The 16,881-nt window shown below is 41.0% G+C and overlaps 2 protein-coding genes across 2 annotated transcripts in view; both read left to right on the top strand.

Annotated features, from left to right (window-relative positions):
- Nucleotides 1-4,683, top strand: part of LOC115130357 (POU domain, class 6, transcription factor 2) — an 89,729-nt gene extending 85,046 nt beyond the window's left edge. Inside the window, exon 9 of the mRNA XM_029661427.2 lies at nucleotides 713-4,683. Within this exon, the coding sequence (XP_029517287.1) occupies nucleotides 713-1,235 (523 nt within the window). The 3' untranslated portion in view covers nucleotides 1,236-4,683. The remainder of the gene's footprint in view (nucleotides 1-712) is intronic.
- Nucleotides 4,684-11,617: 6,934 nt separating this feature from the next.
- On the top strand, nucleotides 11,618-13,250 carry otulina (OTU deubiquitinase with linear linkage specificity a). The gene is made up of 3 exons (XM_029662715.2): nucleotides 11,618-11,862; nucleotides 12,331-12,452; nucleotides 12,603-13,250. Exons 1-3 carry the CDS (start codon nucleotides 11,650-11,652, stop codon nucleotides 13,042-13,044), a joined length of 777 nt encoding a protein of 258 aa, XP_029518575.1. The 5' UTR covers nucleotides 11,618-11,649; the 3' UTR covers nucleotides 13,045-13,250.
- The last annotated feature ends 3,631 nt before the right edge of the window (nucleotides 13,251-16,881 follow it).

The following is a 16,881-nucleotide window of genomic DNA, read 5'->3' as shown; positions in this document are numbered from 1 at the left end:
GCATTCATAAACTTGCAAGTATATTCAAGACTGAAAAGTGGAAATGTATTCTTTTTAAATATACAATGAGTGACTGAGGGAGAAAAGTTAGAAAAATGTATTAAAATGTGCATTTTGATTAATAATTCAAACTGCTTTTGTAAATGATAGTTCTGTGCTTAAGTGCTTGCACTGCTGCCTGTTTGACCATATGAATGAAAAACCTTGACTTTTATCACTTGAAGGGAAGGTATTGGGAAAAATGGCATTGTTTGGTTAACCCCTTTTTATCTTTTTCTGATTGATGATATGATGGGTAGATGGTATTGTGTATCAATGCATACTAGTGTAGTCTCCATAGCTAGAGCTCAGTGTTTGATCATTATAGTCTGGTGCTCGGGCAGTTTTATTGGTCCACCTGAAGTATTTTTCTAGCCATTGGCAGGGTCTCCTCACCCCAACGCTGCCTATCTGGGACAGAGAACTACAGCCACAGCCAACCAGACAAAAGTAAAGCGAACAAAGCGAAAACAAAATGGCACCACATGTAATGTTCACTTTCAGCTGCTTTAACTTTGGCTACAAACTGTCATGGATGTAACCAAGGCTGGTGGGTGTCTCTGTCCCAGTGGCAGCTGCTTGGGAGAGGAGGCCCAGTTCACTGAGGCAGGCAGGTTATCCCTTGGCCCAGCAGGGCACCTAAGTAAGATTCTTCTCTCTCAATTCTCCCCAGACACACCATCCTGAGAAGCCACTTTTTCCTACCACAGGAAGCCCAAGAAAACCCTATAGGTAGCAGTCTGACAGGCAAACTGAACCCTGGCCTTTTATATCCTGCCAGGTTTGAGAAGTTGGACATCACCCCAAAAAGCGCCCAGAAGATTAAGCCGGTTCTGGAACGCTGGATGGCCGAGGCCGAGGCCCGCCACCGGTCCGGCATGCAGAACCTGACCGAGTTTATCGGCAGTGAGCCCTCCAAAAAACGCAAGCGGAGGACCTCTTTCACCCCACAAGCGCTGGAGATCCTCAACAGCCACTTTGAGAAGAACACGCACCCCTCTGGACAGGAAATGACTGAGATAGCCGAGAAACTGAACTATGACCGCGAGGTGGTCCGCGTCTGGTTCTGCAACAAGAGGCAAGCGTTGAAAAACACAATAAAGCGGTTGAAACAGCCCGGTGACCTGGACCTGGACCTCGGCCCGACCGCGCCCATGGACCCTCTCTCTGATTCTCTGGAAGAGCTCCCTAAATGAACGACCGAAACTAGAGGTAAAGAGGAAGGTTCGAACAACACGGTGGCTCATGACCCAAAGTAGGATGAAGACTGAAAGAACATTCCTCTCCCTTTATAAAGGCAACTGAAAGGATAGTTATGAACATTTGCAAACAAAAATAAGTGTTGTCAGTGTGATTACCACAGTTATTTAAATATTTTGGCAAAAACCAAATATAAGGGAAAAAATATGTTCACATTTGAGAGAAAACATTACAAACCTACAGTGTGCTGTTTCAAAGCAATCGAATTCTGGCCTCATAGACCAGAACATTGTCCAAATTTGGGTTCCCATTAGGGAGATTTTAGTAAAGAGATCATACCAAAATCAAAGACAAAAACACTAACTACTTACCAAAGTCTGTTGCATCAGAATATTAAGAATAATTTTTTAAGTGTAAATGTGTTCTAAATTTTTACATTTGTACTGGCAAAAAAATCTACGATATATGTGTGAGGTTGGGTGTACATTTTATCTTTGTTTCACTTAATTTTATTTCCTGGGCTGATATGTAAATATCTACTAAATACTGTCTTCAGATTGAAATCACAATGTCAAAGTTCTCTTTGAAAGATTTGTCGTGTAAATGCATTTTTGCTGTGAAACAATGACATTGTTGTTTTGTCTCAGATTCCTTCTCATCTGCAGCTATTTTAAGTCACGGTGTTTTTACAGGTAACAACTTTTACAGGTATTTATCACTGATTTTATGAGATTGTCTTATGTTTTGTTGATGAAGGACAATAAAACTTAAGGCTGTCCAAACAGTGTGGGTATACTCAGTACCTTAACCATAAAGGTTCTGTCTCTGTTCACCAAAATATATATGTCATCCACGACGGAAGACGACGTCTTTTCAACCTTATTTTCCTTTTGTGACAACTGTGACTCTTTTTTTTTTTTTTTTATACATACAGAAACATGCCGTCAATTCTGTTATTTCAGGCCTAGTGTTGTGTCAGGGAGAACTTCCCTCAATGTTATACTGTGTCAAGTGCTGTTGTAAGTCATTCTGTTGCCAAAGCCTGATAGCCAAAGAACACATTGCTTCAGCTCAAGGACTTGGGGAGATTTTTTTTTACCTTGGCCCGATTAAAAGTTTGAGTTATTTTGATGTACTTATACGTGTTCTCTTTTGTTCTTTTTTTCCCTGCGGGGTTTCTTTCATACACTGAGTTCAACTACTTTACACAAAGGCCAACGGAATGCCAAATAAAATGTTTACTTTCAAAAGAGAACTCTTTGTTAATTGACAACCCTCTTTGTATTGCAATATAGAAAATGTGTTGGACTGTGAGGACTTTTCTGCCCATCCCTTTCTGAAGTGTGTGTCTAGTTTGTTCTATTTGCCGTAGCATAGCGTAACAGAATTGCTCCCGCATGTTTTCCGATAACAAGGTTTGGGGTTACAGGAATCTGAAAACAAGACGACAAAAACCACAAAAGGTAGCCCGAGCTTCAAATCATTAAGTACATTCTTCAGAGTACACTGTCACGGAGAACAAATTACACATGTAGAGGATTTAGCAATTATCTCACATTTTTCTGCCCTTAGAGCAAAATATGGATTACTTTCTTTAAGCATTCAGCGACTCATTCTAATCGAATCAATCGGAAGGTTTTCTCATCTCTGAATCGTTGTCTTCAGGGGTCACACACTGTTTGCAAAATGTCATGCTGTTGTTTTGCGTTTGTTTTCATTGTCTTTTGCTTTGAGTGGTTCTACAGCGAAGCCTTGACAGACAGTATAGCCTAATTAAAAAAGTGTATTGGAAAAAGTTGTGTGAAACGCAAGACAACCCAATAGCCCGTCCGCAAGACATAATCCATATTCATTTCAACTAACAAATCATAGGGTGTTGTTGCTGTGTAGCTGTTAATATACAGATGTAAACAGAATCTCATCATAACGTCGCGCTCACCCCCCCCATAGGTGCACTTCAATATTACCAGGACCCACATGGAGGATTCAAGGAATCAATATTGCTACACCGTTGATGTGTCAATAAGCTATACTGCCAATGTGTTGAACCTCTCCACTGAATATTTGCAAACTAGTACATATGTGTAAAACCACTTCTCAGAACTCTTAAGATTTCACATTGATGTGAAATGTTCTTATTTGACTCGTATAAAACACTTAAATAAGGTGAGGGGAGAATGGCGAGTGTTACATGACAGGCTCAGTGAACTTAGATTTTCTGCGGTGTTTTCGTATTGGTGTGTTTTGTTCAATGTCTGTTAGTCCCCCTGTGCACTGGTGTTGCCTAGCAACGCAAAGTGCACTTGATAATACTTACAAACGCATAAGGAAATAGACATTCATTGATATTGTAGTCTGGACTGTATGTTCCAGTAGGCTGAGGTTTAAGAGGTACTATACATACAAGCTCCCTGACGAGTTCATTCCATTTATTAGTTATCATATACCTTTACAGGAAGTAGTGTTAAACAGTGTCATACTACACCTTTTTAGATATTTAAAGGCAGTATTACTAAATAGTGGTCAATCATAATATACTTTAAGTCATATGTGATTTAAATCAATCCAAAGATTTTTTTGTGTGTTCCCTCCCTGTCTCACCCCACCTCATTCCAACATGTAAGAGAAGTGATGATGCTGCGGCTGATGTACAGTATGGGCATGTAGTACTGAGGCTCAACAATGAAGCTGTAACCAAAAACAAAGACAAGGAACGGATTTATACCTTCGCTCAAACGTTCGATGCTGGACCAAAGCTCTATAGTTATATGCACATTGTACAGAGAAATGGGTTCATGTCGCTGACAATCTTGAAATACGAAGAGAGTCGATGATTAGATAAGTTGTAGTTCATTGACATTTTACCTCAGCACTGTCCTCGTACACTGAGCAATGCCACGCAAACGCCATGACAGAAGAAAATACAGAAGAATGGCTCCTGTAATATGTTTGTAAGTAGTGTTCACTTCTCATGGGGGGGGGGGGGTTGTGTCTGAACTGAGGTTCTGTATGCCATGTGTTTTATTTTAGTCAAGTGGTTTCCAGGGTAACATGTACAGGACTTTCTAAACTTTGTTGTCACTTGTTTTTTTTTTCTCTCTCTGTGACTTTGTTACATGCACTGCTCAGTTACAGTCTTCAAGGTGTGCCCTATTTCATAAGGGGCAAAGAAGGCTTTATAATTGCACCCAATTATGTTTAAAAAAAATAAATAATAATAATAATTTAAATAAATGTTTTCAAACGATATCCACACAGACTCACACACCAACTGGTTTTGAAATGTTGTTAGAACTCAAGAACGACCTTGAAACCAAAGCTGATGAATCTGCAAAGGTTGCTTTAAATTTTATAGACTGAACTTAATCTATAGAGCAATATCTGTTTGGTCAGTTATGCAGCACTTTGTGTATTTCTACAATTCTTCAAGTCTGTCACATTTATTTGTACCATAATTAATAATAAACAATTGTTTGACATGAATGGACTGTCTTGTTTCTTATGGAATGTAGAATAAATCATCCGAATCTAAAATATATGTTTAGGGACATTTTAGAGAACTTCTCTGGTAAGAGCTGCATATGATGATGAAGAAAGCACTAATGCACCACATTCCTAACAACATAGACTCTTAGAAAAAAAGGGTTCCTCTGGGTTCTAAGAGTGTACCGACAGACATTGTAAACACTGCAGTTGGAGTAATAAGGGACGGATTGCAGAAAATCTGCCTTTTTGAATTCACTGTTCTCCAGTCTCACAAGATTTTGACATATTTTCCTATCCTATTTTACCAATGCATACTTTGCTGTCAGCGCAAGTGCATCTCAATTCCATTAAAACCCAGACACAGTGTACATGTATAGTTGGAGCATAAAGTTAACTCAGACTTCTGTGTTCTGCTCCGTATCCCCCCCAGCCCACCCCCTTGGCTATCAGTTTAGAGGTTTTTTTTTCTTGCACTTCCACTGTGCCATGATTGAGAGAGATGTGTCCACAAAGGCTTTTCCACCAATGAACCACCTTTCAATACAGAGAGTTTGCACCTAAAAGCAAACGGACAGGCTGCAAACCTCTGGGGTCAGTAGCAATTCATTTAGATTTCCATAGGGTCAATAGAAAGGAATACATGTCAGGGTTATTTCACATCAATGTTTCATTTCTTTGCCTTAGCAGAAAACAATACCGAGACAAGTGTATGAGGGGGGAAACACATTCTTGGGTGAAAGCCTTTTGAAACTAAACTCCAAAGTTTGAAATAGCTTTCTTGTCCATGAAGCCTTTGAAAACTGACTGTCTGGTGAATAGAAAGTAGTAAATAAATAATAATAATAAAAATAAAAAAGCACAGACAACATAAATTATTAACATTAGGCTGAAAACTGATGTTGAAGATGTTTTTTGTCATCCTTTCAGTTTTTTCCCCCTCTTCGTTTCGAAATACTAGATGTATTTTTAAGTGGCGATGGTTGAGGTATAACTTGGGCTATTTGATATTCTTTTGTTTTGTATTTATTCCAGTTTCTTTATTTTTCTATGTACAATATCATTGTGCAGAGACAGCTATTCCGACTCATCTTTTTTCAATATCTTAAAATGTTTATAGTTTGTTGATGGAAAAGTAAACTTCAACTCCAAAAGTTAGTGTCAATAAGTGAGTGACCAGGGCACAAAATCAACAGATCTCACTCTCAACATATAAACAACGCACTACCCTTGTAAGGAGAGGTGTAACCCGATACGTGAGGTGGAATCATAGAAATGGAATAGAATAGGCAAACATTCTTTAAAGTCTACATTTTTCAGTTCACCCATTTGCCTCTGGACAATGCCATACTGATACAGAATCCCACTCAAATGTTCAAAATGGTACAGTTGATATGCTGATATTTTGGTCCACATATCAATGGACATTGTTTAGAATTATAATCAACAAAAATATAGACGTAAACACGCAACAACTTAAAAGATTTGACTGAGTTACAGTTCATAGAAGGAAATCAGTCAATTGAAATAAATTCATCAGACATATGGGAGCCAGGCCCACCCATCGAGGAGCCAGGCCCAGCCAATGGGGAGCCAGGCCAAGCCAATGGGGAGCCAGGCCCACCCATTGGGGAGCCAGGCCCAGCCAATGGGGAGCCAGGCCCACCCATCGAGGAGCCAGGCCCAGCCAATGAGTTTTTCCAGACAAAAGTGCTTTATTACAGACATAAATACTCCTCAGCAGCACCCATCTCCTCAGACGATCCCACAGGTGAAGCCGGATGTGGAGATCCTGACCTGGCCAGGTTACACATGGTCTGCGGGTGTGAGGCTGGTTGGACGTACTGCCAATTTCTCTAAAGCCTCGGCTTATTGTAGAGAAATGAACGTTCAATTCTCTGGCAACAGCTCTGTTGGACATTCCTGCAGTCAGCATGTCAATTGCACGCTCCCTCAAAACTTGAGACATCTGTGCCATCGTGCTGTGTCACAAAACTGCACATTTTAGAGAGGGGCCTTTTACTGTCCCCACCACCTTTGTAATGGTCATGCTGTTTAATCAGCTTCTTGACATGCAACACCTGTCAGGTGGATGAATTATCTTGGCAAAGGAGAAATGCTCACTAACATGGATGTAAAGACATTTGTGCACAAGAGAGAAATAATATTTTTGTGCTCATGGAACAATTCTGGGATCTTTTATTTCCGCTCATGAAACATGGGCTAACACTTTAAATGTTGCATTTATATTTTTGTTCAGTATAGAATATTCTGTTCTATTAATTGTATGTATATGGGTGGGATAAGGTTGCTAGTAAAGTATCTTTAATCAATACGGAAGCTGTTTGACCCTGGATTTTAAACAATATCTGTCATGATCGTCGTATGGAGTAGACCAAAGCGCAGCATGTGTTCATGATGATATTTTAATTAAAGAAAGCACTGACCACAAAATGACAGTGCCGCTATAAGAACTGTGCTAACAAGCAACATACATAGACATAGATAATCACTCACAAAGGACCCACAGAATATGGCTGCCTAAATATGGTTCCCAATCAGAGACAACGATAAATAGCTGCCTCTAATTGAGAACCAATCTAGGCAACCATAGACATACAATTTACCTAGAAAAGATACAGCACCTTAAACATACAAAACCCCTAGACAAGAAAAACACATACATCACCCATGTCACACCCTGACCTATCAAAATAACAAGGAAAACAAAGAATACTAAGGTCAGGGTGTTACAATATCCATGACCCCTAATAATAATCATAAACATGTCAGTGTTCTTTGCAGTTTACTTTAGTTAAGTTGATTAAGATCACCAGCTTCTGAACATGCAGCAGATACTCTTGCTGGTTTCCATATAAAACGTACAAATGCATGACAAAGTACAGAACAGTTATAGACAAGACCAAGTGCCCTATCTCAATTAAATTAGAGGGGGACAATTGTCACTTCTTTATGTGCTGTTGGCAAATTAGACAATTCTATTTGGATTTTGGCTACAGAATGTATATATAGTCTTTCAAACAAGAGAATCTCTCTGGGTTGATCTATGACAGTCTGAATAGAAAAAAAATCATCTCTCTGCAAAAGTCAACCGACTGACTTATAGCACATTCCTGTTCAACTAGACGCCAACTGAAATTGTCCTGGAAGGGAAAGAGGGTTAGAAGAAAATATTATGACATGTCGGCAGTCCAAATGGATTATGTTTCAATATCAGTCAGGACACAGAAAGATAAAGGTGGAGGAGGAGGGTGCATGTGTTGGATGCAGATGGTTTCAAATTGCCCCCTTTGTTTTCCATCAGGCATGAGGCATTCACTTCCCTTATCTTTCCGACAATGTGCACTGGGCTGATGTTCTCAGTAAACGAACTGTCGGTGTATCCCTCACTACCGGCAGCCCTCTGCTTCCTTGTTTTCACTTCCTCCTCAAGGTTGAGATGTTGCTCCTCTCACTGCTCAGCCCCCAAGCCGCTGAGGAGTCTCCCACTATGCTGCTCTGCTCTGCACACCAGGATGCCTCTGGGGGTACAATTACCAATCCTCATGCAATCCAAGTTGTCCATGCATATGATCCCTTGTTGCTTTTGGTGTTGTTCTGGAGGTTTTCCCACCATTATTAGCCATGACACAATTTGAGGCATTTGAAGGTTGAAGAGTTAATAGCCAAGGTTTTTATGGAGATGGCTGGCACCCTGACTGGAGCAGCAGATTGCATTGCCCACAGCCCATTAAACTTTCCACACTGTCTTGTCTACACTGACTGTGTGAATGCATCTTCTCACTTTGTGATTCCTTCTGTTCTCCATCAGGACTCAGGGTTACGCCCAGTGTTTCATGTGTCCCACTTCTCCAAGGGAGTTGATTTGACTTCAGTTTTTTTCTCTATCATTCTTGTGTGTTGTGGAAATGATCAATTCAATCATTTTGAATGAATTCAACAGAGATATTTACATTGCTGTAATCTTCAGAACATGATGTAAAAAAAAAAATCAAATGGCAAACACCATCTGCTTTACCTAATTATTGTTGTCAGGGTGAAAATCTATAGGTCTGATTATCTCTTCCAGGGTCAATTCCACCTCAAGTTAACGCAATAAGGAATTGGCTTTATAAATAGGAGGATTGCCCATGGATTGACTTTCAATTTATGAGTTGAAATGAATGGACCCAAACCAGATCTTTAGCCATAGTCACTGCTATATTTCATTATACAGACAGCATAGCTATCCTGATCATTGTGGAAAATCGTTGTGCTGTCCATTTCCTTCAGATTTATATAATCCAAAAAAGGTCAAAACAAGACGACTGGGTTTTATTCTAAGTGGAGTGGTGCCGTCTGAGAGAGTGCTGTATATTTTTGTACATGGATCACAGGAGTCTTGAAGGGTCAGAGATCCCTTCTTTCGGATGTTTGGTAGTCTGGAAGATAACTGTTCCTCTGATGAGATGTTTGTATGGACAACATCCACCTCTTCATCCGCCTCTCACTCTCTCCCTGAACCACCTATAGTGTACTTTGAGACAAAGAGACAGAGAGCACAAAGCAAAAGGCAGTGAGTGAGAGAGGAGATATGGATAGAGGAGTGAGTGGTATGGTTGGCTGCATCTTTGCTGTCTTATTAGTGGGGGCCCAGTGAGGACACTTTGGCCTTCTTTATGGGGCCATGATGAGACCCTCCACGCACATCTCAGGAAAATGGCTGGGGGGAAATCACAGCTGAGAATCACTCAAAAACAGAGAGATGTCAACAGGCCCATAATGATACCTGATGGCCCCAGAAGACTCTCTCCCCTTTTCTCCCTCAGCCTCATACCTTGCAGAGTTGCACTATACTTGAAAACATAATTAGAGGTAAAAACGGGGAGAAGGAAGCTTTACATCCCCTGATTCTTTTTTCCCCACCTTTCTTTCACTTTTTGAAAGAGGGAGACGGAGATAAAGAAGGAGGGAGGGAGAGAGAAAGAGAGTGAGAACGAGAGAGAGGAGGAGGTGGAGAGTTCCCTCTGTGAGATGCCAAGGTGCTCCCAGTCCATTGTGCTGCCGGCTGTCAGGTTAAATTAGGGAGTACAGGCTCCGTGAGTGTAAAAAAATCAATACTTGATGGAAGATTGCTCTCCGGAAAATCTGTTTTGATTCCAGGATTAATTCTTGACCAAAGGCTCCAGCAGAATGACATGCCATTAGGCCGAAAATGAACACATTCTGCAGTGGAAATTGGATGGAAATGTGTCAGGCGATTGCCCTGGCTGGTTGTTCTGCTTTCTGTGTAGAGGGACTGAAGGTGTGGCTGCTGCTGTGAATGAGGCCCACGGACTGACTCCATTTCCAAAGCAAAGACAAACCCACCGTGGCCTCTGAGTATTCTCAAGGCCATTGTTGTCCAGCTCCTGCAAATGCATTCTTACCTAGGTGAAATGCATTTGTCCACCACATTCTATCTCTCCTGTGTTTTCCATAAAGCATGGCATGAAGAATGGGAAATCTTAAAATAAAGCAGGGACTTTTTTCTTCTCTCAACAGCAAGAAGGGGGGAAATGCAATATTGATGAGCAAGTAATGTGTTTGTCGTCACATATTTTCCTCTTTGAAACTTCAACAGGAGATAGCAAAGAGCGTCTGAGCAGTGACATCAACGACAGATGCAGTCAAGCTGGACAAAAGTTGTTTGCGGGTGTATTGTGTAAATAGATCATACGGTACAGACCTCTAATACCACAACAAGACGGTCTACATTTGATATTCAATCTCAGCCCTGTGACATTTACTTGAACAAAATGTGAAGACTTATCGAAAATAAACGTTCATTTGGTCACTACTCAGTTACACAAAGCAATCAATCATAATTCCTAAAACTCATTTTGCTAGAACGATCAAGGATGTGGGTTACATTTACATTTACATTTAAGTCATTTAGCAGACGCTCTTATCCAGAGCGACTTACAAATTGGTTAGGTACTGAAGCTGCCAAAGTAAAAGTATCAACATTTCCGGCATCATGAATGAAATGCTATGGGAGAGAGTAGTCCATTTTCAAAATATGTTTACTCTGCGTGTACACCAGCTCCCAAAGGACATTTTGCAACTCTCTTAATGGATAAATATCTGGGCTCCAAAACTCTGTAAATAGACAGAAACATTTCTTGCACACAAAGTAGTCGGAAAGTGTAAGGTATTGCCATTATTTTTGTTCTGGCGTTCCTCCATTGTGCCAGTAATTCAATGATTAAATATTAACATCCCTCTCTCAGTTTCAAGGAGCTTTAATGAATTAGGACTGTCCGCAGTCAGGCAAAGATCCCAAAGAGATGGGCTGAAGTGCTATAGGAAGGAATAAGAGACTGTCAGTGTCCACAGAGGCTTTAAAGAGAATACTCTGTATTTCTATTTTCACTAGTGACTAGAACAAGGTTATCAGATATTTATTTCCCAGATATGAATAGTGCGCATTTTATTTGGGATGGGTAGTAGATGGAAAGGTTATTGATAATACCAATCATTAAAATGCATAAAATACTATCTGTGGTGCAATTAATTTTGATGTAGGCTACAGTAAAGCCCATTTGCATTTCTGTGTAGGCTATCTTGACTTTGAAATAGACCTACTCCTTGGATGTTTATGAACTACATCCTCATTAATATTTTCATATAATTCGTTTTACTTGTTAAAAAAAATGTGGGATAGAGTAAACAAATGTAGATGACAAACTGGTACAGTAGGCCTTCATATTTTTTAGCAGCTCTGTAGGCCTGTATGGGTTTAGCGCCATCTACAGTCTAAATAAAACCTCATCTGGAGACGAGTGTGTAATTTTACTTCACCGCAGTAGATGGCAGAATGTATGCACTCGTCTCTTTGGGTATACATTGCCATCCAAAGAAGAAAAAACCTCAACGCGCATTGTGATGACGTCGTTAACTTTGCTGGCCCACGTGACTTGCAGTCAAACTATGTTACTAAACGTTCAAGCTTGTAGGGGCAAAAAATCATTTTTAAAGTCCACGATGTCTTGGGTTAAGTCTGTACAGTACAGTGGCGAGGACGTATTTGACGAGGATGCGGATGATATTAATTTACAGGACAAAGAATGGAAGTACAATATGAAGAAACGTGTGAAGGTAAATGCATGGATAATGTTTATCAATCATGTTTCCACCTAGCTAGATGTCATAGCTAGCTACATGTTCATTTTTCGTATTTTTTTCCCCTAATATTTTACATATTGCGTTGGTTTATTGGACTTGTTCACAATTATTTGGTTTATCCGCCAGTTATAGCTAGAATGTTCACTTCTCTGTAGCACAGGGCTGTTCAATGTCAGACCTGTAGGGGCGAAACATTTCTCGTTTTCATGGTCCTCTCCTTCTAATAAGGGTAATTCAGACATGGGGAAACCAGGAGAATGCAATTAATTACCAGGTTGAAACAAAAACTCGAAGTGTTTCGCCCTGCTTCTAGCGTCACCCAGCACACAATGTGGGCATTGTAGGCAGCCAATGTAAATACAACTGGCTGCATTGTAACCCACAGCACCCTCTCTAGAAACAATGTGACGAACGTTATGCTGTTCTGTGGTTCTCTGTCAGGACGGCTATGTTGATGGCATCGACCATGGAAAAGAAGCGTCACTCCAGCTTGGTTTCAACATGGGATACCGAGAAGGAGCTGCAAGCACCAGGGCCATTGGGCAGCTGAAAGGAATAATAAGGTAGCTTTCTTTCCATGATGTGACCATATGACTCTTTGTGCTGGCTACATTATTGCTGTCCTCTTTGTTGTGCATGACCCATGCCTGTCCCACTCTGTTCTCTCGCCCATTGTCTCTGATTCTGTTGGCCCTTTGTATCTCTCTACACAGTGCTATACAGTGCTGGTGCCAGCTCCAGAGACCAGACACCCCCACCCCTGCCTCAGTGACTGACCTCCTACAGCGGGTTGTAAAGCATGAGGACTCTCTCATGGAGGCAATGAAGACGGCTTTGGAGAACCCCGTACCCAGCGTCAGTGACGTCTCGGATAACATGGAGGATCTGGGGGTTGGAGAGGTTGAGTCGGGCTGCTGTGCAGGCGGGGGATGCAGCAAGGGCTCAGGCGGCTGTAGGAAAGACAGTGATATGGACATTGGTCCCATCTTGCCACAAAAGCCCCGTTTGAGCTTCACACTGCCCACAGACCCCTTTGCCATTACAGGGGAAAGTCTTGAGCAACTTCTACAGTGTTGCATGGACATAGTGTCTGAACTGGGTCTGTCCCAGGAACTGATTCAGCATCTACAGCAGCTGAAGAGTGCAAAGGAGTGAATGTTAGCTCAAATGCAAAAATAATGCCACGGAAGACTGAACGGGTCTGAATATTTAATTTAATTTGTAATATGATATGTAATAGATTATTTACTATACATTATGTTCTTATCCAATTGCATATATGCTACAGGATAAGTTGAATCCTTATTCTATAGTGCCTTTATGCTAAATATTAAAAAGATAGACTTGTCGTCTGCACATGATATGTTGTCTTCATTTTTTAAAACGATTTTGTCGTCTTACTATGCAAACAATGAGCTAGATGTAAAATGTACTTACAATGCATTCCTGTACAGATGTAATGAAATACAGGCTATACCATTCTGACAATTAGCTGTCTTTTGTTCCCCACTTGGTGAAGAAATGGCCTGGTACTGCTCCTGGGTTATCTAGGCTGGTACAGTATTTTTTGTTGAGTTTTCTTCACGGAATTAGAATACTTCATATGTAATTTAATAGGATCTCTATGGTTTCCTTCACATCCCTAAAACTGATCCCGCAGCAGATTCGGAGGGTCAGGACCATGGAGAGTAATGAAAAATATATTCTGTCTCTAGTGCACCCTATGTTGTTCAATCATTCAGCTCTGAAAAAGGTCATTCGATTAAAGTTATGAACGACTCAAAACCTCCCGGAAGTAATCTTAACACCGAAAGATTTTTGGGGTTGTGAATAATGATGTGTGTGTATATATATATAAACTCTGGATTGCTCATGTTATTTATTGGCTAGTCAGAGGCTTTGAAGCTACTGGTCGGCCATGCTGAGGTGCTTAAGTACTTGAACTTGGCACTCTGAATACAAGTAGGCTCAGTGGCCTACTTGTATAGCATGTAAATCTTGGGGCAAACTCCCTCAAAAATGTTTAGGTGCATGCCAGCAAAGCCACAATACTAAACGATACATGCATTGCACTATAACGGTGACAAACGGTGCCCACAAACTGTTAGGGTCTAACACAAAGATATCCCAACAGCAGAGCTTTCTTTTCAGCACCAAGGAGGGAAATCTTACCACTGCTACACCTGGCTATCAGGGGAGCCTTGTCTGTCAGTGAAACAGTTAAATCCCCCTCATTTACTGCCTTAACAAAAATATATAGCTGATATGGCTGACTTGCTGAAACAAATGTGGTTTCTACTGACAATTGAAATGTACAAACTATGGCATAATGGGACGATGAGGTGAGAGGCAATCCGTAATTTTGATTAAGACAATTAGTGAGCTAGGGCGGACGTAGTCCATAACTATTTGCTCAGCACTTTTGAAATGGGCAGCAAAATAATTCAGAACATGGGCCGTTCTTACGGTATTCTCCCTGTACACAAAGTCAGAACTGTAGGATAAAGGGAGCATATAAGCAGACAATGAAAGCTCTTACAATATTCTATGACTACATTTCTCTAAAACAAGCTACATGTGCACCACCAGTAGGCTAACTTATGAGGGGGAAAGGGACCAAATTATTAGGGTGAGGCACATGGGCTACTTACAGCTTACCACACAATATACACTTAGTATTACTTTCTTAGCTACAGTATACATATCTCCCTGGCGTATTACACCATTTATGCAGCAGCATACAAGGCATTTTTGGACTCAACTTGTTGTGCTGTGCTCACTTGAACAGGAAGGTGATGCGGCGGTCCTTGTGGGCAAATTTTGTCATCAAAGTCTGGCATTCTCTGGATTTATGGTACTTTCAAGACAACTGGGATCTCCAAAAAAAAACAGGTTGAATCATGACGTCAGTGATCTTCAGGCTGGAGCTCTTGAAAGAGGCCTGAGTTCCCAATTTGCTAATCCGAGTTGGATGACCGTTCATAACGTATTTTCCCAGTCAGAGATTATTTTTTTTCAGAGTTCCCAGTTGTCTTTAACTCACTGAAATCAAAGATTTCCCAGTTCAGAGTTTCCAGTTGTTTTGAATGCGGCAGAAGTCATGCTGGATTGACAGCATGACCATTGTATTCAACCTTTAAGACTAATAATACCCTAAACGAACCGTTATAGCTCTGTTATTATCTTTACATGCTTGCACCAACATTATCTTAGCCTATATTGTTGAGCCTTTGACACTAGAAAATTCACTGCAATATGCAAAACTCAAATTCACCTCTTTTACCAAACTAATTTGATCCAAATCAACCCCATTCGCAGTGCTGACCTCATCTGTCCTGCATTTTTCCCTGGTGTAGAAACGGCTAGCTGTCTTATTCCCTGTCCTCGAGCTGACTTAATAACTGTGGTGCTCACCGGTGGTGCATCCAAAGAGTTTCCCCTTTCAAACAGGGAGCCCTTCCACACTGAATAAAACCGGTTTTACGGTAAATTAACAAAGATGTAAACAACTCATTAACTCGTGCTTTATTCAACCTTTTCTGGCCCATGGTGTTGATGTGAATGTTTATCATTTTAAGCTTGGAAAAAAGACCCTTAAACCCAGACTTGGACCACATACCCACTCCACTGAATAGCAGGCTAGAGATTGCTTTGCAACGCTTGAAATTACCCACTGATTCCTTTCAAACCACTCATTGTTAAATTTGCGATTTCCAACTTGTTGTGTAATGTTTATGTTTTAATGGCCGATGAGCACCGATACGTTTTTATCTATAATTTCTCTTCATATGGCAAGGATTGAAAAGGATTTGCCATTATAACTTATGACTTAATTCATGATAATGATTCAAGGTCAGATGATGCAGATGCTAAGCTACAGGACTGTTTTGCTAGCAGATCCTGGAATAGGTTCCGGGACTCATCCGATGGCATTGAGGAGTATACCACATCAGTCACTGGCTTTATCAATAAGTGCATCGATGACGTTGTACCCACAGTGACCGTACGTACATACCCCAACCAGAAGCCATGGATTACAGGCAACTTCTGCACTGAACTAAAGGGTAGAGCTGCCGCATTCAAGGAGCGGGACTCTAACCCAGATGCTTATAAGAAATCCCGCTTTGCCCTCAGATGAACCATTGATGCTCGTCGGATGTGGCAGGGCTTGCAAACTATTACAGAACACAAAGGGAAGCCCAGCCGTGAGCTGCCCAGTGACAAGCCTATCAAATGAGCTAAGTGACGTTTATGAGCACTTCGAGGCATGCAACACTGAAGCATGCATGAGAGCACCAGCTGTTCTGGAACACTGTGTGATCACGCCCGCCGTAGCCGATGTGAGTAAGACCTTTAAACAGGTCAACATTCACAAGGCCACAGGGCCTAAAGTATTACCAGGACGTGTACTCTGAGCATGCACTGACCAACTGTCAAGTGTCTTCACTGACATTTTCAACCTGTCCCTGGCTCTAATACCTACAGTACTGTGCAAAAGTTTTAGGCAGGTGTGAAAAAATGCTGTAAAGTAAGAATGCTTTCAAAAATAGACATGTTAAATGTTTATATTTATCAATTAACAAAATGCAAAGTGAGTGATCAGAAAAAAATTCCAGTCATTCCATGTGTATGTACAGTGCGTATGTTATGTGTGTGTGTGTGTGTGTGTGTGTGTGTGTGTGTGCGTGCGTGCGTGCGTGCGTGCGTGCGTGTGTGTGTGTGTGTGTGTGCCTATGTTTGTGTTGCTTCACAGTACCCATTGTCCATAAGTTTTTTTTTATATCTGTTTTGTGAATCAAATTTTACGTGAGTTACTTGATGTGGAATAGAGTTCCAAGGGCCAGCCGGGCTGCCCTGTTCTGAGCCAATTGCAATTTTCCTAAGTCCTTTTTGTGGCACCTGACCACACGACTGAACAGTAGTCAAGGTGCGTCAAAACTAGGGCCTGTAGGACCTGCCTTGTTGATAGTGTTGTTAAGAAGGCAGAGCATC

Source organism: Oncorhynchus nerka, linkage group LG6 (assembly GCF_034236695.1).
Source record: "Oncorhynchus nerka isolate Pitt River linkage group LG6, Oner_Uvic_2.0, whole genome shotgun sequence".
Taxonomy (NCBI): domain Eukaryota; kingdom Metazoa; phylum Chordata; class Actinopteri; order Salmoniformes; family Salmonidae; genus Oncorhynchus; species Oncorhynchus nerka.
Note: the sequence above shows the minus strand (reverse complement) of the source record. Positions and strands in the feature narration are given on the sequence as shown.

What these genes read in the sequence shown, in the direction of transcription:
- otulina (XM_029662715.2), top strand. Translation starts at nt 11,650, where the DNA reads ATGACGTCGTTAACTTTGCTGGCCCACGTGACTTGCAGTCAAACTATG. An exon ending in ATATGAAGAAACGTGTGAAG is followed by an intron (nt 11,863 to 12,330) that starts GTAAATGCATGG and finishes GTTCTCTGTCAG; the next exon opens with GACGGCTATGTTGATGGCAT. An exon ending in CAGCTGAAAGGAATAATAAG is followed by an intron (nt 12,453 to 12,602) that starts GTAGCTTTCTTT and finishes CTCTCTACACAG; the next exon opens with TGCTATACAGTGCTGGTGCC.